This window comes from Rhyacophila brunnea, unplaced genomic scaffold (genome assembly GCF_057557595.1).
Source record: "Rhyacophila brunnea isolate RB1 unplaced genomic scaffold, BYU_Rbru_1.0 scaffold_11, whole genome shotgun sequence".
Lineage (NCBI taxonomy): Eukaryota > Metazoa > Arthropoda > Insecta > Trichoptera > Rhyacophilidae > Rhyacophila > Rhyacophila brunnea.
The window spans coordinates 23,014,895-23,037,061 of NW_028232763.1; the positions used below are offsets into that span (position 1 = coordinate 23,014,895).

General features: G+C 30.2%; 1 protein-coding gene across 14 annotated transcripts in view; it reads left to right on the plus strand.

Annotated features, from left to right (window-relative positions):
• Positions 1-22,167, plus strand: part of bru3 (CUGBP Elav-like family member bruno 3) — a 1,071,991-nt gene that overhangs the window by 693,081 nt on the left and 356,743 nt on the right. For 4 of the 14 annotated variants that reach the window (XM_085960143.1, XM_085960150.1, XM_085960098.1 and 1 more), the window contains exon 1: positions 17,708-18,208. The exons of 7 other annotated variants lie outside the window; for them this stretch is intronic. Coding sequence is in view for 4 of the 7 variants with exons in the window: in XM_085960098.1 (XP_085816224.1) it covers positions 18,149-18,208 (60 nt within the window). In the remaining 3 variants the exon portion in view is untranslated. Of the gene's footprint in view, positions 1-17,707; positions 18,209-22,167 lie in introns of those variants that run through there. 3 more of the 14 variants (XM_085960077.1, XM_085960085.1, XM_085960154.1) reach the window with 2 other exon arrangements.

Consider the following 22,167-nt stretch of genomic DNA (forward strand, 5'->3'; position numbering starts at 1 on the left):
AAATTGAGAAACACAACACTTACCCGGTAATTTTTGGCAAAAAACTTGAGAGGGAGTGGTAAGGAATGGGTTTTCCCCGTGATAGAATGCAAGGCGGCTGCCCTTTGACACAATTTTCATTTTTAAGTGTCGTTTAATTTTTTAAACCCTACGTCTCCGGAATGGCCGGTGAAATATATTGTTACAATTATTCTAGCTTCTCTTTCACGCTTTGGAGACACTTCGCATCTGCACTTTCACCCTGTTCTGTCATGTATTTATTGAGCTTATGACACGTTTTTTTCAATTACATTTTTTTGGCAGAAGAAATTCTTCTTTATTTATCAAAGAGAGGCTTAAGGTTTTTTAAATGTTGACAAATTGTTTAGAATTTCTAATTGAGTCTATCACTGTCTGCGGTCAAATTTTGGATGTTGTTTTATTAATTAGTTGCATTATGTGTAAATATTTAAGGATAATAATATTATCCTTAAATATTTGCACAGTAATACACATATATGAATAAATAAAGTCTCAAATAAATGAATATCCTATTTTATGTCAACCATGATAAAATTTAAGGCGTCCCCCGAAAATTTGTGTATATAATTTTAATACGTCATGTCAAAAAGTGGTTTTATTGACTAAAACGGGTCTATAGAGCATTTTTCACGTTATTGGAAAGTTTTATTATTTTATCTGCCACAGTTTTTGAGATATTAGCAATACTAAAATGCTTACTGTATAAGAGGGGTCTATATGATTATTTTATTATCCAAAATAAAATAAAAAATTGCCAGTGATAAAGAGTGCTTTCATGAACATAATTATTATCACAGATATACTCCAAAAGTGTGCATGATCGAATACCTGAACAATTTTTTTTTTTGCATATAGACCCCTTTTTCGAGGGACGCCTTCAATTATCAAACAAACAGTTTCCATATATGTCACGATGAGATCCCATAATCAAACCTACAGATGTAATGAGAATTGACATTTTGATTCTTTTATAAGGGCTGTCTTTATAAAAAATAATTTCAATTTAAAATATTTGATTAAAAATTACTTTATTATTAACTTGTAATGATAACCCGGAATATAAAATCGCACTTTTTACCATCATTCTATCAACAAATATGATATTAATATCTCTTGTCATAAGGCCTTCTTGGCTTTTGACGTATCATATTGTAATTTTTTTAGGCTTATAATACAAATCAACATATTATGGAAATTTCATTGCTGGCATTTTTTAAGTAATTATACATTTTAGATATTTATCATGTTCCAGGCATCAATTGAATATATTTTTTATTATAGTTTTAGATAGTTTTTACGAAATTTTTGATTTCAATTTAAAAATTTCAATTTAGAAGACATACGTTCACAATTTTATTTTAAATTTCATTACAATTCAAAACTATAGCATTTCAAATCAGAAATGACAACCATAGCAGGTACTCTTAGTATTTATTGTATGTTATTACTATCATAAAATTATTGATTATACTGTAATTAAAAGAATATTGGCAATACCTACTACACAAATCACTACTTAGTCAAATATTGTTACTAAAAAAATTCAACCGCATACCCGTTTAAATCTTTCTCATATTATAAAGGTTCCGCTTACTTTGGTTTGGGAAACATTGGACTGCAAATAATCTGTTATGTCATCCACATCGTAATAATATTATGTAACATTTTTAAAGACAAAGTAAAATTTTCTTTTACAATTGAACAGCAACAGATGTTTAATAATTAAAAGATAAAAAAAACTTTTTATATACCACGTTTTCAAATTTTCTGTTCAATTATTCTGGTCAATATGCTCAAACTTGTACTTGATATGAAGTAAATAAAAAACAAACAAATATAGAATACTGAAATTTCATTTTGATTTCCATAGTAACGCACGTATATATTAATAATTTTGTTGCTAGGACTACACACATAGCAACCAATAATAGTGGATTAGATTACGGACTTCTTTCGAAATAACTTTTCATACAAAACAGAATTAACTGAAAATGAAATCAATTATACTTAAAGATGGCTAAAAGTATTAAAATAATGCATGGGCATCGTGTTCTGATATATTCTAAAAGTTTTAAATGTTAAGCTAGTCGGGAAGTTAAAAATCGATTGCAAGATTTGTACTGGATAAACAATCACCGGATAAATAATAATACGAGCTAATAAAAACGTTGTAAAATAGACTGCGACAATGAAAATGAACAACGATAAACTGTAAGTCAAATTAAAAAAAACTCACCCTTAAAATTAAAAACTAATCGTAAATGTGTGTTTAGTTATTTACATTCAATTGGTATGCTGTATTAAATTGATACCCGAAACGACATCTTTTAATGAGAGTTCTCGGTTGTTTAATTTAAAATTCTCCCAGTTGCGTGGACTATTTTCCTTCGACCAGCACGACTTTGACAGTCATGAATATTCTAATTGGCTCCCGCCGCCCTAACGGCAGGCCTTTGGAGCTCTAAAAAATTTAAAATAGATAATACCGTCCGGTAGACCGCCCTTCCTAGCGGTCTAATTACACTGTCCCTCCCGTACTTGCCACATAAATATCGTTATTATAGACGAACGTTTATGCATACACATTGTGTGTATTTAAGTCCTATCATACAAAGATAATATACCTTAGTAAAGGTATTGTGCAAACAGCTGATATTCTAATAGAGTTCTCACACTTATTAACTGCTAAGCTACGTACATGACATTTTTATTTTGACTTAAACTATTGTCTAGTATAAGTATGTGGAACACGTCAAAAGTTGACAAGTTAAAAGTGTATATATTTACCTGTAATTCAATATGATGTCATTGCCATTTTCAAGGGAAACCATTAACTTTAATTATTTTCATTTCCTTAACTACGTTACGTGAAAGTCGTTTTCAAATTCACCATGAGGAAACCTGTCTGATCTCATTATTTCATAGCATACCACAAGAGTAAGAGAAAGAGAAGATATAAATCCCTGCGCTTTACACTGAGGTAGAGTTTCCTCTAACCAGCATGCAGTAAGCTCTTTAACACAATATATGGTGAGAGTGAAATACATGTGTCCTCAGTATCCTCAGTCAAATATAAAACAAAGTTAACTATTAAAAGAATGACAATGTGAGAATATAGTAGATCACTGCCAGTATAGATCATCATCATCATCAGGAGCGCGACAACCCGGTGTGGGTCCTGGCCTCCTCCAACAGCTCCCACCACCTGTCCCTATCCAGTGTGGCCGCTTTCCAATTTGGTACTCCCAGAATACGGCAGTCACTGACAGCTCCATCCAACCAGCGAATCTTTGGCCTCCATCTTCTTCTACGTCCTATTGAATTGCTGGACATCACTCTCTTTGCCGGTTCATTGTCATTCATACGGTGCACATGATCTAGCCGTTGCAGTCTCCCAATCTTAATTGATTGAACTGCTCTGCAATCTTCGTACAGCCCATAGAGCTCAGCATTATATCTTCTCAAATTGCTGCCATCCCTGATTGGTCCATATATACGGCGGATAATTTTTCTTTTAAAGATGTTCAGAGCTCATTCATTTTGCAGAGTTAATGTCCAGGTTTCCTATGCGTAGATGAGCACTGGCTTTACAAGTGTCTTGTAAAGAGTGCTTTTAGTTCGGCGAGATAGTTTGTGGGTGCCAGTATTGATACTGGATATTAAATCACAGCTTACCTACTTGAAGTTGTAAATGCATGATTGATTAAATGCGATTATTTTATCATACCAAGACCCATTGTACATATTTCTATAGTATTGTCATATCTATCTAATATATAAAAATCAATATTTGTTTGTTTGTTTGTTCGTAGTTAATGCGCTGCTTTAAACTTTGTCAACTTATTGCTTGCACTTGCGCAAAGCTTATAGGCTATATCTTATATATAAAAATGAATGTCTGTCTGTCTGTCAGTCCCGTATGCGTTCCTATACCATTCATCCGATTGTGATGAAACTTTGGTGAGTTGTTGTGTGCATACCCGCAAAGGTTTCTGAATTAGAAAAACTATCTTCTTCTTCTTCATCATTATATCTTCTTTTATTCGTATGGTTCCTATACCATTCATCCGAATGCAATGAAACTTTCGTCATAGGTTTTGCCCACACCCGCAAAGGTTTTTGGATTAGTACAACCATCTTCTTCTTATTTTTCTTCTATTCTATCTTCTTCTATTCGTATGCGTTCCTATACCATTCATCCGAATGAAATGAAACTTTTGTCATAGGTTGTGCCCACACCCGCGAAGGTTTCTGAATAAGTACAACCATTTTCTTCTTCTTTTTCTTTTATTCTATCTTTTTCTATTCGTATGCGTTCTTATACCATTCATTCGATTGCGATGAAATTTTGATCAGTTGTTGTGCGCACGCCCGCAAAGGTGTCTGAATTAGTAGAATGATCTTCTTCTATTCGTATGCGTTCCTATACCATTCATCCGATTGCAATGAAACTTTGGTGAGTTGTGCGCACGCCCGCGATGGTTTCTGAATTAGAAAAACCACCTTATTCTTCTATTCGTATGCGTTCCTATACCATTCATTCGATTGCGATGAAACTTTTGTCAGTTTTTGTGCGCATACCCGCAAAGGTTTCTACATTAGTATTATATAAAATACAAAGTTTGTTTCATCCAATTTTGATTTTTTTTTACTACATACTAATACTCTTTATAATGTTTGGATATTTTGTATTCGATTTTAATTTAGCGTTTTCTTGTTTGACCTCCTATTAGAATTAGTTTCATATTGCTATATTATATTACACAGATATTTTAATATTAAAAAGATAATTACTTATTTTTTTTTAAATGTCTAAGATAAATGTATCCACGAAGCGATCCTGTGCGAAGCCGGGTACTTCAGCTTGTATTATAATAAAAATTCATTGAAACTATAGTGAATGTATGACTAGAATTGAAGTGAATACAACTTTTTAGTATTACAACACTTTAGACCGACTCCAGAACGTTTTTAGTATGGTATAAAATAGTAAATAATTTACTATTTTATTACTATTACTAGATTATTTAGCCCAACAACGGAAAAAATGTGATTGCGATGACGATGGTTTACGTGAAATAATGCGCCATACGGTTTTTGTTCATTTAGATATCAGACAAAAATCAAAACTAAATCTCGTTAACAAATAAATTGTCACTAGAAGTAATAAGCATCTCGTCATGATTATTGAACTGACACGTCACGTTTAAATGATATCATTTCAAAATAAATATATCAGTATTTTTTTTTAAAAAAAGGTAGCATTTGATTTTCAAGTCTCATACTTTCCGTATTGAATTAAATGCTGATCTAGTTATTTCCAAATATATTAAGCTACCGACACTGTTTTGTCTATCATTTATAATACATTGGTTCAGTACAGGTTTGATTTTCACATAACTTTGGTTTTCTTTACGTTGATTTTCAGAGCAACTTGAGATGAATTGTTATGCAGCTTGTGTCGTATAATATGTAACAATATTGATATATTAATATTATTATATTCCACAATTCTATTTTATTAGATGATAGCTATTTTTCACACCATTATGAATATTATAATGAATGAACGGTTGGCCTTTTTGTCCTAGCTATTATATAATAATATGTTACTTACAGAAATAGACGAGACCATTTTAGTATTTAAACATTTTGTAATATATTTTTAAATGTATACTATTAATATATTACTATTTTACAGTGAATTTTTATTAAATATATATTTAAATGTAATATTGACCATTTTGTAAATTATTTAACTTGATTAATAATCTCATGATATATCGATAAAATTCAAATTTAAAGTTCTCACAGATTTCAAATATTCTTAAAAAGCCATATTAAAAACTTATATAATCAACGCATAAAATATTTAGGCACTCAGATGGGTAATTCGAAATTTTAAAGTCAAGTTTTCATGCGTCTTCCGCGGCTTTATGAAGTCTTAAAAATATTAACATGACTTTTCCATAATCGTAAGAGGCTCGGGGATTAATATTTTTTGCCGAAACCCATTTTAGGGAAGGATTAAATTCACCATGCGAACTTTATAAAACGGTAAAAAATAGGGGGCATCATTAAAAACTTTTTAAAATAAAAGATGACATTCTTTATGACAGAGAAGGAAGTATTTTTTTAATCTTCTGATTCAATAAACTGGAAGGCTAATTGGTTTTCAAAGTTTATGGATTCTTTCAGCAGATTTTTTCCTCATTTAATAATAGAAGATCGGTTAATTTGGTGCTGGCGATGTCGTTCAAGTAGTTGTTATCTTAAAAGATTCGAAAACATTATAAAGCCGTTTTTAATTGGATTTTTTTTAATATTCGTATCATGATTGCCAAACAAATTTTGTCATCTAATTATATATTCATTAAGGTCCCCTTGAAAACTTTAAAATTATTTTTTTTAATCGATGAATAGGTACACTTTACTCCGGTACAAATTTTATCAATAAATTTAAAATTATTAAAATTATCTATTGAAAAATTGAAAAAAAAATCTAATGTATAAAAACCAATATTTTTTTATGTTATTAATTTTTTCAATAGTCAGTTTTATGATTTATTAATTTATTTTAAACATCAATTATTAAATGCGTGTGTGTTTATTCCAAATAATTATTTTAAAAATATATTGATTAAAGAACTTTTCATATATTATGATTACGAACACTACTATTTTTTTTTAGAATTATTATTAACCATGTCTGTTTTTTCGTACAAGGTGGTTGTTAGTAATTTTGAAAAATCACAAACACCCAAGCTTTAATAAAAACACATAAATATTGTGTCCTGCCAGGGCATCGAACCCAGAACTCTCAGGTGGAAGGCAAGTGCCTTGCGCACTGCACCACAAGAACCGCCGAATACTAATAAGTTATGCAGGGGTTACTTGTTATTGACAACGACAGGAGAAAAAGTAACAAATGAAATAGTCAACTTTAATGCGACTGACTTTGGTAAATGGATTTATTACTTTATTTATTGTTTACGATTGATATTTAATTTGAAACTCAAATTCAATTTCATTTTTTAATATTTCATAATAGAGTACATTATTAGAAGAGTAAATAGAAACATCACCAAATACCAAATGACATAAGTAGATCCATGCAAGTGGAATATACCAACGCCGATAAATTTTAAATTCTTCAATGTCTATATTTATAATTTATTATTTATCATTTAGTCAAAAAAATGTAATATAATTTATATTAATCAACTATCTTAATTGTAATAGAATGCTCCGAATGTATAATGCAGCGGTGAGCCGAAAGGATTATATTACATAATAACATTATGTAATATGGTGTATGATTAAATATATTTCCTCCTAACGTTTAATTTTGGTATAACGCCCAATAAAATTATTTCATGGACAAAAAAAAACTAGCATGCGCAAAAAACTCTACGCAATCATTGCTAGAAATATATATATATAATTTATAACTTCCACACGTCGTGATTTATTATTGAAGTGTTTGTTATTATGTCAGCCCTTTTCATATAATAGTTGGATCTTATCAAAAACTAAATTTCAAAGAGCGTTCATTTGGAGAAACCGAAATATACTGGCCCAAAACTTATCTTGAATAGGGAAAAAACTGCAATCGAACTTTTCACATAAGAATCCTTAGAAAATGTTTTGAGGACCAAAGTTCGATTTTATCCCGGCGCTCGAGTGGAACTACATGGAACAGAATCAAACTTAAAGACGTTTATTACAACAAACAGTGGCCCAAACACATAACGGCTGTAAACTTTTGCCATACTACAAGGAAAAGGGTCGTCCTTTTTTACTGTCATTACATTGATCGAATACTATCAGTTAAAAGGGAACATTTTCTTTTTCAATGTCACTTTAAGACTTGAATGGGTGCTATTTATAAATGGGCATACTTAATTTTGTATTGTGATTCCAAAAAAATGGTACATTTACACCAAATGTTATTTACTTAGATAAAGAAATACTAGTTACTTATCTAAGTTAATCTTTTTTTTCTTAATAATATTGGAAACTTGACAGTTGAAATGGGGCCAATGTGCGTCATTTAATATTAACACATTATGGGAATTCACTGCTTACCTTTTAATTACCACATTTTAATAACACGTAAATTATATCTAATGTCCAAATACTCCAAACTCGCCAGTCACGGTGTAAGCACTAAATGAGCTAACTGTTTCTTTTTAATTTTGTGGAAAACCTTACTTTTGTAATCAATAAAAAAATGTAATTCAAGTCGTCATCTGAATATAGAACTTACTATTCAAATACTCTAGAAAGTAATTTACTGTATAAAAATATTGCTAGTATATACGAGCAAGATTAACATAACTATATACCTAATTACTTGTCAACATATGTTACTTAATAATTGTTATATTAAGAATAATGCAACTTTTTAATATATAAACAAGAATTAACTGCAACTTGTATAAATGTGCATTGACATTATTTATTGATAAGTTTTCATAGTGCCTGAAGATGTCAGAATATGAAATTCGGGTCCCAAAAATGATTCAAATAGAAAAGTTGAAAACTCAAATCAGTTATTATTAATATTTATTGTTGATATTAAAAAAAAGTATTTATGTTTTTTTCTTGGATCGAGTGGAATTCGAATACCTTCAGTATTTGCAGATTAATTGCTAAGCTTTTAGCTATTGATCTAAGTAATACATTTATATGATCTGAAGTTATTTAAAATAACATCAACATATCAACAACTATCTATATAATTTAAACCAGGATAATAACATCACATAATTGATCCATAGATTGTATCCTTGGATTTAATTATTTTTTTTAGGTTTTTCCATATTCGTTATGTATTTCTAATGAAAAATACTATATTCTTAAAATATTTTGCATTCAAAGTGTTTTACTCATTTGCTGCTGACTAGATAATGATTTTTAATTACCACCTTTAAAATGCACGTTAATTACATCGATCAGCCGCTTGGTCATTACGCGCCAGGTGCGTCTTCAGCGTCCAAAGTATGAATACTACATTGAATGACGAAGCATGGTAGTTAGCCTATTATGGCTCACTAAAATGATTCTATAGTTAACATAAATAATGTTCTTTTTAACAAATATTGATATTCTAATAGTTTCACCATTTTGTTTTCATATTTAATTTAATTTTTTTTAAATGAGCTTTTGTTGTTTTTTGTCATTATATGTAACATTTTCGATGAACACTCATATTAAGATTGTTGTAAAAAAAAAAACCTGTTGGGAAATCTTATAGGAATCTATCTCTATCTATCTAATAGAAGTAGACTATCTTAGTATGTAATATTTTGTTTCGCAAGAGAGTGCACAATATGGGATCGTTTTTGGGGTAAAAAAAACGCACTCTAGCGAGAATAGATGTTCTGATAACAGCAACCAAATCTCTTATATGGTTGGTTCGAACACTCCTCTATTGGGTGTCATCAATCAATCCAACGTGTTGTTTTTTCTTTTACGAAAAGTAAATATAGGTATACCCTTGATAAAAGGATTTTTAGATGGATTTGTTATTTTTAGAATAAGACATTCCATCCAACTAAAGATAAACAAAGTTTGTGAGGAATAAAATTAAATATTACTTGTACTAGTTTTTGAAGCGTATTATTTTATTTATGGCACAAATTCTATAAAAAAAATAAGTAATAAATATTTTTGGCCGTAATTTTTGTTGAACATCATCTATCGATCGATAAATCCTCATAATTTAAATATCTTATATCAAATAGTTTTATATTAATGAGAATAAGTAAAAAATGATCGCAAATCTGCACAATTAAAATGCAATTGCTGTCATTTGATTCTAAATTAATAATTACGTAGATGCTAAAAATATTTACACAAATATATGGTGAAAAGGGCTCTTGTTGAGTTTTGATTAATTTACTTAGTTAAATAATACGTGTCCTTAAATAAATCCTTAGATAACGTGACGTCCTTAGATAAATCAGAACTGATTTTGACAACTTATAAACAATCTTGAAACAAAAACTTATCATTTTGCTAAATAAATTATTGAAACCGGCTTTCCTTCAAATATTTTACATAATCTACTTATGGTTACAAGTATCATCGACATTTATAAGTCAATTTTGTTATAAATATAGGCCAATATCAGCTTTTTCTACTCATTGCAGTTGCGTATTTTTGAGTAACCTAACATTTTTTTTAAGGCATCAGATATCAGGATGACAATAAATTTATCCATTGGTTAATAGCAAAGATATTATCATGATTTTATTGCTGTTTTAGTAGATAATTAGCCAGTATATTGTAATAATTTAATTTGTTTATTATATTTTAATAATGGTCATATTAAATTTGTAATGGAAGTTGTTGTTCTATTCAATAAGTTTGAAATATTGCACAATGCTGAAGGAAGTAATGCATACAATTTATTAAGGAATTTTACATTGTCATTCATAGCATATTTTATTACGCACTTGCAGAACGAAATAAACGAAGATGTTCGAAATTCAAATGCATTTTATTAGGGAAATAATAATTGTGACATTCGTTTGGCAATAAAAAAGATGTCGTATCGCGATACGCTCCAAAAATTATATTATGACATTATGTAGTCATACGTAGGTATACTTATTCTGAAATCTCTTATATTCGCGTTAATATTAAACGAATTTTAATATCTCCCGGCACGACATATTCTGTCGTAAAATCCCAACCTCAAATACATTTTATGACAAAATGAGATCCCTATAAATTGAATCAGATGGCGTTGCTTCCACGACAGTTTTTTTTATGATTGACACCACTTTCAAACGAATTACTGCCGAACGCGCGCTGACCGAATTGTGAAATCAAAAGTCACCAAACGGTAAAAAAGATTTCTACCTTTCTCACAAGATATTATTGAGTTTTTTTTAAATATATTTAAAATAAAATAAACTCATATTCCATTATTTCATTGCATTTCAACACCACGTGTTTTTTTTGTTCTCTACATTTCAAGAAAAAAAAATATTAATTACACGACCTGTTTCTGTACTTCATCATCATCAGCCTGAATCTATCCACTGCTGGATGAAGGCCTCTTCAAGTTGCTTCCACTTATCTCGGTCCTGTGCATTGCGTTGCCACGTACTTCCGCAGAACTTTATCATTTCATCGATCCAGCGGCCTCTAGGTCTACCTTGTGGACGTTTTGTACTTCTTGGATACCACTAGATGACTAGATTTGTCCAACGATTGTCTCTTCTTCGAGCTATGTGTCCAGCATATCTCCATTTAAGGCTTTTAATAAACTCTATTACATCGCAAACCCTTGTCTGCTTCCTTATCCACTCATTCCTCTTTTTGTCCTTTCGCGTTACTTAATAAATAATATTTTTTTATCTGCGAGCTGGATTTATATGTTCAAAAATAATAATTTTAGGAAAACGCAACGTAACATTTTTAATGCTTTAACTTTGATTTAGTTACAGCTGTAATAAGTATAATTATTGTTTCAAGATAAAACTTTTAATTCAACAGTTTTGGTGTATTGTGAAATCCTAACAAGTGCTCTACTAACCCAAAAGGGTTCAAAACACTGTATTGAGTGATATAAAAATATAATATTAGTGATTTAAAAATATAACATATTACGATACAAAATTTCTGAACATACCGAACCTACCGATTTTACATTAATTTACATTTTTTCTAATCAACATAATATTATAAATAACAAAAAGACATCAAACAATTTTCACGATTCTCACATAATTAATTTACGTACAATTCTTTTATAACTGAGTATGATGATGTACCTACTTCTAACAAAATAATATTTATTATTATACTGTCTGATATTATTTTCATATATTATATATTATTCCATTTTAAAGTTCGCTTTTCATTAAAAATCTTGGTAAATATCGTTCTCTGTAATACCATGTATTTTTGTATTTTTTATTTGCACGTTATTTAAACTTACTTACTTATATAAATCCGAACCACTTAAGACTGTTTAGTTTTGCATAATACCTATATTACATTCTATATTTCTATACAATGTCTAATACGAAATAACATCATACTATATACATATATACACAATCTCATAAATTACAAAATTACTAACGATAATTTAGTCAAAGATAAACTATGATTGTCTCGTCTATAATATTGTATGAAACACAAATCTTAAATACTAACAACGTGCATGTTATCTAAGTCAATGTTATAAGCGTTCAATATATTAATTGTGCTAAATACAGAATAATATTACTACGAAATACCTACATTACGTAATAAATACTAACATATTATATTACCTCCATATCTTACTAAATATTGTATTAATACATTTTAAGTTAATTAAAATGAAGTCATATAATCCGTAACAAAATTAATTAAGTTCTAGTCTATGAAAAGAAAAAATAGTACTGAAGCAAAAGTGAAAGTAGATATATGTACATAATATATTAAATTGTTAATAAAATAGACTGCACTATCTTTAGATAGCTCGTACTTCATTGACAGCTATTTTTAATTACATTCTTAATCAAATATTCACATACCTTGGTTTGTAAGTATAGCCTCATTATTATTATCTACCGCCACGTCACAGGCTGTCCGCGCGCGCGAGAGAAGGGGTGCAATATTACGTTTGGGGTGGCCTCCTAAGGGGTGAGTCTTCCCCGCGCCCTTCATTTGACCTCTCCCTGTGCGGCGCGCTCTTTTTGTATCGGCGCTATCAAGTCTTCCATACAATATACATCGTTATGACTTGGACAGTGGGCATGCGGTGAGCTTTTGTTGTAATGATGTAATGATTATCTCTGAGAATTGTTTTTTAGCTTTTCGGCAATTCTGTAAGTTACATATAAAAATATACAACTGTAAGTGATTTGTAAGTATTCTTATTTCTCATTATTTTTGTTATCATTTTGACCTTAAAAAACAATATTTTTTTTTAATGTTTTTCAAGGTTTAATTTCGAAAAACCTAATAGTTGCAAATACAATTTTGTAAATATTATGTAATATTATCAATGATGAATATGTAAAGAAAAACTTATAAGTGACTTCAAATCATTTTTCTATTTGTTTATAAATACACTCTATATAATACTATATATTATGTATCAGTTGGTAACTAAAGTTGGGCAGTAAAAAAGATAACAATATGCGGAAGGGGAGACGTTCAAGCTAGACAAGCCGATATAACAGAAATAATAAAATATTGTCAACGATAGTAACCATTTAAGATACACAAATTAGTCTCAACTACTTCTTGCGCAAGGGAAAGTTTTTTTAAATAATTATTTTTATAAGAATAACTAAAAACAGATGTCAATGGTATTTAATATACATAAAGTATTTGATAAACTAATTAAAGACTCATATATTAATTACCTAGATAATATGAGTAGCTACTATAAAAATAAAAATAAAAAAAGAAACCTTAATATTTGAAACGAGCTATATATTATACACACTTTTTATTAGTCAATTCTTGATTTAAAAGAACTTTTGTAAGCATTGATTTTTATATTATTACTAGCTGAAGTACCCGGCTTCGCACAGGGTCGCTTCGTGGTTATATTTATCTTAGATATTTGAAAAATAATAAAAGGTAATTATTTTTTTAATATTAAAATATCAGTGTAATACAATATGGCAATATGAAAATAATTCTAATAGGAGTAAAGGTCAAACATAAGAACACTAAATTAAAATCGAATCCAAAATATGAAAACGTTATTAATGTTATTAATGTGTAGTAAAAATAAAACAAAATTGGATGGAACAAACAAACAACAAACTTTGTATTTTATATAATAATAATTTAGAAACCTTCGCGGGTGTGCGCACAACAACTGACAAAAGTTTCATCGCAATCGGATGAATGGTATAGGAACGCATACGAATAGAAGTAGAAGATGATTTTCTAATTCAGAAATCTTCGTGGGCATGCGCACGACAACTCACCAAAGTTTCATTGCAATCGGATGAATGGTGTAGGTACGCATTCGAATAGAAGAAGAAGATGATGGTTGTACTAATTCAGAAACCTTCGCAGGCGTGCGCACGACAACTCACCAAAGTTTCATTGCAATCGGATGAATGGTATAGTAACACATACGAATAGAAGAATATAGAATAGAAGAAGAAGATGGTTGTACTAATTCAGAAACCTTCGCGGGTGTTGGCACAATTACTGACGAAATTTTTATTGCAATCGGATGAATGGAATAGAAACGCATACGAATAGAAGAATATAGAATAGAAGAAGAAGAAGAAGAAGAAGATAGTTGTACTAATTCAAAAACCATTGCGGGTGTTACCACAACAACTGACGAAGGTTTCATCGCAATCGGATGAATGGTATAGGGACCATACAAATAAAAGAAGATAGAATGAAGAAGAAGAAGAAGAAGAAGAAGATGGTTGTACTAATTCAGAAACCTTCGCGGGTGTTGGCACAATTACTGACGACAATTTTATTGCAATCGGATGAATGGAATAAGAACGCATACGAATAGAAAAATATAGAATAGAAGAAGAAGAAGATGGTTGTACTAATTCAAAAACCATTGCGGGTGTTACCACAAAAACTGACGAAGGTTTCATTGCAATCGGATGAACGGTATAGGGACCATACGAATAAAAGAAGATAGAATGAAGAAGAAGAAGAAGAAGAAGATAGTTGTACTATTTCAGAAACCTTTGCGGGTGTTAACACAACAACTGACGAAGGTTTCATCGCAATCGGATGAATGGTATAGGAACCATACGAATAAAAGAAGATAGAATGAAGAAGAAGATCATGATTTTTCTAATTTAAAAACCTTCATGGGTGTGCATAAAACCACTTACCAAAATTTCATTGCAATCGGATGAATGGTATAGGAACCATACGAATAGAAAAATATAGAATAGAAGAAGAAGAAGAAGATGGTTGTACTTATTCAAAAACCATTGAGGGTGTTACCACAACAACTGACGAAGGTTTCATCGCAATCGGATGAATGGTATAGGGACCATACGAATAAAAGAAGATAGAATGAAGAAGAAGAAGAAGATGGTTGTACTAATTCAGAAACCTTCGCGGGTGTTGGCACAATTACTGACGACAATTTTATTGCAATCGGATGAATGGAATAGGAACGCATACGAATAAAAAAATATAGAATAGAAGAAGAAGAAGATGGTTGTACTAATTCAAAAACCATTGCGGGTGTTACCACAAAAACTGACGAAGGTTTCATTGGAATCGGATGAATGGTATAGGGACCATACGAATAAAAGAAGATAGAATGAAGAAGAAGAAGAAGAAGAAGAAGATGATTGTACTATTTCAGAAACCTTTGCGGGTGTTAACACAACAACTGACGAAGGTTTCATCGCAATCGGATGAATGGTATAGGAACCATACGAATAAAAGAAGATAGGATGAAGAAGAAGAAGAAAATGATGATTTTTCTAATTCAGAAACCTTCATGGGTGTGCATACAACCACTTACCAAAATTTCATTGCAATCGGATGAATGGTATAGGAACCATACGAATAGAAAAATATAGAATAGAAGAAGAAGAAGAAGAAGATGATGATTTTTCTAATTCAGAAACCTTTATGGGTGTGCATATAACCACTTACCAAAATTTCATCGCAATCGGATGAATGGTATAGGAACGCATACGGGACAGACATACAGACAGACATACATTCATTTTTATATATTAGTATAGCCTATACTCTTCGCGCAAGTGCAAGCAATAAGTTTACAAAGTTTTATCGCAATCGGATGAACGGTATGGCTGCGCATTCAATACGAACAAACAAACACACAAATATTAATTTTTATATATTAGATTATATGTCTATGTGAGAATTAACCTACGAGGGGTCGTTTTTTATTGTTTTTTATTCGCGTCACTAAACTGATATATTAAATAAAATTACACGTTGAAATGGTATTATAATTATATTTTCGTATAATATTATAAAGTTAAATAAATTTATCTGGTTGATGAATACTTTATTTTTATTTTTATTAAAATATAAGCAATAATTAAAGGTCATCAATTTCTGTTTCCATGTCCTTAGTTTTCTTATTATTACATCTCTGTTAATTTAAATAAATATTTTTATGAGTGAAATGCAAAAAAAGTAGTTGATAGTGAGAAAATCTTGCATACAGTGGCACCTTTTTACCTGATCTGATCGTTTTATTTTTCCTCCCTCTTTACTTAACCTGAAAATTCTCCGTGTGCAAAAAATAAAATTTCAAATAAGCGTTTTAATAAATTCAAAATTAGACTCTCGATATTTTTTAGATTTATTTTGACATTGGCAATCACAATTTTGTTGGCCGGTATGGTACAACATTGTTTTGTTCTGAACTAAATCGAAAAGTTCTTTTTAATTGAGTTTTTAAAATAACACGCGAACTTACGAACTTAGGACTTAGATAAGTATATTATATTTCTTAATCTCCTTTTCATACTCGTGAATTATATGACTTGAATTATTGTACTTTCGTTTACTTCGTTCTATAACGCTCCAGCATCATAGCATAGAGTACGCATAAGGTCACCTTGTTTCATCTTGTTTCACCTTCGCTTATATTGATGCAAAATATGCAACGCGTAGATCCCTTCTATAGCATCGCTACAATAGTGAAAGAGGATTAACGATATGTCACATGTGCCTATGCGGGCGCGGACTATTAAAATTGTGTTATTAAATATATATACATTGTTTACATACGTTACCATATTACAAGGTATCACCACACTCTACCTGATATTGTGGATGACAGCATTGTGAATAATAATAGTTAAAATATATTTATGGTACCTACAACTAGGTAAATATTTTTATATTCAAGGTTTAGATAAAATAAGTAAATATTTTAATTTATTTGCAGATTGATGATTTAGTTTATAATATGAAGTTTTATATTTACGCATATTATTTACGATGCAAACTAGGAAATATGTGATATTTTTTTCATAATACGTTAGTATTTTTATTTGTTAACTAACAGCTTTCTTTAAATATGTCGTTAAGTTATAAAAAATATCTTATAAAATGAATCTGGAAATTCCAGAATTCCATTTTCAATCCCAAAAATTTCTAAAAAATAAATAGATCGTAATTCCGGGATCATATGATTGCAAATCCTCAATCAAGTATTCATTGTACTAAATTTATTTATCGAAAAAGTTAATATCATAAATTGGCTAACCCTTATTCACGGCCTATAAAACAGCAAAAAGGTCAGGGCAAATATATAATACGGTGATGCTAATAAGGGTTCCTTGTAATAATCATATAAAACGTCTTAGGCAGTATTTTGAAACGAAAATAAATTATCAAATGTTTCCCGGCCATTAAAACTCAGGCCACAATCCGCACCTACTCGAGCACTCAATGAATTATTAGAAATTACACAGCCACCTTCCGTTTCCATTGCGTGTTTCCTAAATAATTAACGCAATATACAGGCCATCGATTTATCTGCTCCGATGTAAGGAGAGCGGGCAACGGGCGCCGAGGCGTGGGGCCGCAGGGAGGAAGCGAGAGAGAGAGAGGGGCGATTTCGAGGGTAGGGGGTGCACGCATCCTATTGGTCGACGTCTCACGCAGCTGCGTGCAGCCCCCGCCCCGTCCCAAGCCCCGCGCCTGAAGAGACTACGGACTACCGAACGCCGTCAGTTCGCACGAAAACCGACCAGGGTGCGCCGCGTCTACGCTGCTACGGCTCTACGCTCCGCTCTACACCTCTACAAATTTCGTCACGAGCTTCTATTATCCATACTTATATACCGATACATACACGCGTGTATGATTCAAACTTGTTGTCTATGAATTCAAGTTCTATTGTTGTTATTATTATTATATGATTCTAAATTCAAAAAGTTAATAACTAATCACTTATAAACATTATACGATACCGTCGCTATCGTCTTATCAAAGTTTAAAGTTTGTTTTTTGCTTTTCAATTTTATTTATTCAATTGATCTTTAATAAATATTTTGATCTCATTGTTAGCTTATATATTATCGGTTCGCCGCGTTTTTGATCTTTCATTTCGTGTAAATACACGACTGCTGTGTTATCTTTTTTTAACAAACCGTGGAAAAAAGTCATCCATATGGTTCATCTGGTAGAAATCTTCCGATCGGCGAAAGTTGAATACTCGCCGTCGGTTATTGTAAGTACATGTTTATATTTAAATAATTACAATACTCATAATATAATAAACTACACAGTGAATTTAGTAATAATATGTTCATATTAAAAATTGTGTATTCATATATTATTATTATGTAGGTACGTATATCAAACAACAATATATTATTTTTAAACTTCAAACGATTATTCAAAAGATTTTCTACAGTGTTTATTTCTAAATAAAGTGATAATCTAATACTTATAGTGTCTTAAATTTTTTCAACTTATTTTTTAATGAACTTTTTAAGTGTTTTTGTTGTTTGTTTTTAACATAAACAAGCAATTTTTAACTTATTACAAGCAACACTGCTACTGTATTCTGGCCAATTCTGCCGCTACAAAGAGATTTCAATGATACCGTACACATGATTATTTCTCAAAACGCCGCCCACGCGAACTCCACGGGGAAACTTTAACAGAAATCATTCTACCGTAAAAATGTGGCAATTTTCTTCTGAGAAAAAACTTTCCCGCAATGTTTCCTTTGAAAATTCTGCAAAGAACTGTCACAAAGAAATGCGAAATGGGGGTTTCTCGATTCGGTAACCGCTCGTTTCGGTTGCCAGAGGCAGGTTAGTTCGCCTCGCGACCGCTTCGACCGTGAAAGGCGCCACCTGACTGAAAACTCAGGTGCGCCTGCCTCGACTCACTCTGCTAAATTAACTTATCACAAAAATGACTTTTTCCACTTATTTTATCATGTAAGGAAAAACTCTGACATAAAAATAAAGTGCTATGAAATTTACCAAAGAACATTTTACTCTACGATATTAAATTTGTAAATGTTAGACCTATATTTTTATACTCGTAAAATAACCGGAAATACTATGTATTTATTATTGACACACTGAAAATGCAAACATACTTTTATTATAATATGTAAAAATATACACTCTTAATATTAATAATTATTACATCTTAAATTCATATTGAAACTATGTACTATTATTATCTCCTTATTAACGTGTTATTATTTTTATTTAGAAATGCATACATAGTAATATTTCATCTTAAAACAAATAATAGTTAAATACGTTAAAATTGTGTGTTGAAATCCTATAAAAATATTATCTTAAAAGTATATTGCCTTCCGACCATTTTGTAAATAATATCCACAGCTGTTTGTAGAAAATCGATAGAATTTGTTATGTACATATACATCATATTAAAAAAAACACGGCGGATATTTAAAGAAAGCTCATTTTAAATATTAATAATATTAGTTCACGTATTTTTGTTATACAAAGAGACGTTTTCTTTATTATTTATTTATTTAATGGAAATATGAAAAATATTTAAGAAAAAATTCAACCCAGCATAATATATACTATAAGTACTACATTATTAAAATACATGATAAATTTACAAATAAGAACAGTATAATTATACTTATCATAGTTTAATCGGTAGTGTTTTAAAAAAATCAGCTATATTTAAAAGTGAATTATAATATAAAAAAGTGTTTGTGAAAGTGAATATTATTTTCATTATAAACCTTATTTAATTAAAGAAATAACTACATTGCTCACAGTAATTCATAATAATAATTTTGTTTTGTAAAATCTAATAAAATATTCTTAATAACATTAAAAAACTCATGTTATATTTTCAAATTTTATTAACTTTTCTTAAATATGAAATATATTAAATATTCTTAAACAATAATAAATATTTAAATATATCAGTGATATTTTATAACTAATGAAGATATTATAATGTTCTTGAAATAAAGTTATAATTCTACTTTAGTTGAATAATTTACGTTGACAGCTTTTTCGGGCTATAAACTCATCTTTGAAATGGTCTACTATAATCATAATTTATAATTTGGCATTTTCAACTACCTAATTTAAGTTATAATCGAGTGTTCCAAAGATGTGTTTATAGCCCAAAACAGCGTTCATCAGAAATGACTCAGCTCAAGTAAAATTAACCAAAATATCGTTGTTTGAAAACCTTTATAATAGAGTTATACTACGTAAATACTAGTTCAATTAATATGTATGATATTATATGTTATTAATAAAACTCTGTACAATCAATATATTAGACTACGTAATTTTTATGTTAATTATAATGATAAAAAGTTATCAAAGTGTACTACATCTTAATATCATATTTTAATGATATAATATTATTATTATTATCATTAAAAGTGTTTGATATTTTGCATTTAATCTTAGTAGTTTAAATTCATCTTAAACGCTATGTCCGTTCTGAAACTAAATCCCATGATATGACATCTTAATCTCACATAACATCTCAAAGTGTCTCACGTTAGAGTCTATATTTTTTTATTGCGCCTGAGAGACTTTTTTCGCGTTATGACTTTAGCAGACTAGAGGAATAAAAGCTGAAAATCACAACATTCCGCGCTAATCCAGGCACGTGCCATTCGGAGCCAAAAGTAATAATGGCACTGCCAAAGCAGGGTCTCACCAGGCCGCCTGTCCAAATGATTGAGCCTTTTGTTTTTTTTTCGCCCTTTTTCCCACTTCGCTCTGGTCTCATCCCATTTTCATCCATTGCGAACGTAACTCATAACTACGGGGCAACACGTCACCGCCATCTCTGGGACGGTTCCCTTATCGAATTAGTACCTCCATGGCCCGGCGTAAGTGCTCACGCTCTCCCAACACTCAAATGCAATTTGCGAAAAGTATTTCGGGGATAGTTGAACCAATTTCTGGTCAAGGCTCTCTCAGTTTAGTGATCAAAATTCAAAATGAATTCTGTTCTCGGTTTTCCGGTCTAAACACGTCATGGTGTATTTAAAAGGTTACTCTAGATTAATCACATTTTTTATCAAAATAATCTTGAAATAAAATACACATCATAACAGATTAATGTTCACAGATTATAATATACTGTAGATGTAATCTTAAAAAATAATGCAGTATATTCAGCGGCAATTTTTTTTGACGGATATGATGCAATTAAGTCGTCATAAAATTTAAAAAGTGGCTTCAATAAAATTCAAACTCATCATACAATCATAAATTATACCATAATTCAAACATACTTCATAATTTACCATAAAAATGCGTATATCTCGTACCCACAGTATAACAAAATGCCTGCAACTAACATCAAAGGGGTCTATAACCATTCAAACATAATATATATTTTTATACATTAGAGATTCACCAATAATATTAAAATGTGACCTCTTAATAATAATAATAGGATTTTACTAGGTATGTTGGTAGTTGAAATTTAAATGTTTTATTTTATTGTTTTACGATTACGGAGTCCTAAAAATTAATCAGTTCTTTGTGCCATCAAGTCTTTAAATGTTCTGTTGAATGTATTTAATCATTTTTACATGCTTATAATATAAAAATACATAATACAAATGAAAAAGTTTTAATTTCTTATTGACGCGTTGTTAAGTATTTTACTATCAAAATGGTTGTACAGCTGGACATAAAAACAAATCAGTAGCTTTGATACATAACTTGATCATTTTTAATACCTATAACTTATATTTTAGTTTTACATGCAGCACTATCATTATAATATAATAAGTGTTTTGGTAAATTTATTATTTAATTGAAATCTGTGACTACATAGCGGATATTGATTTTTTTTTTGACACAAATTAATGATTATATTTTTTTTTATATATGATATTATCGAACAAACTGTTCATACTCGTATCTCCCAGTACTGTGTTGATAAATAGAACAGCATTTGCAACTTTTTAAAGATAAATATATTCTTTTTAACACTACAACAGGCCATGAGACTCAATGATAGTTATTTAGTAAAACAGCAGTGTATTTATTAATAGAATAAAAACGATCACAAATACCCAGGCTTTGAGAAAATTACATAAATATATTGTGAACTCATCCCGTATCAAACTTGGAGCCCCCGGATGAAAAACCAGTGCCTTTTGTACTGTACTATGAGCTCTCTCTGAAGCTTGTCATGAAA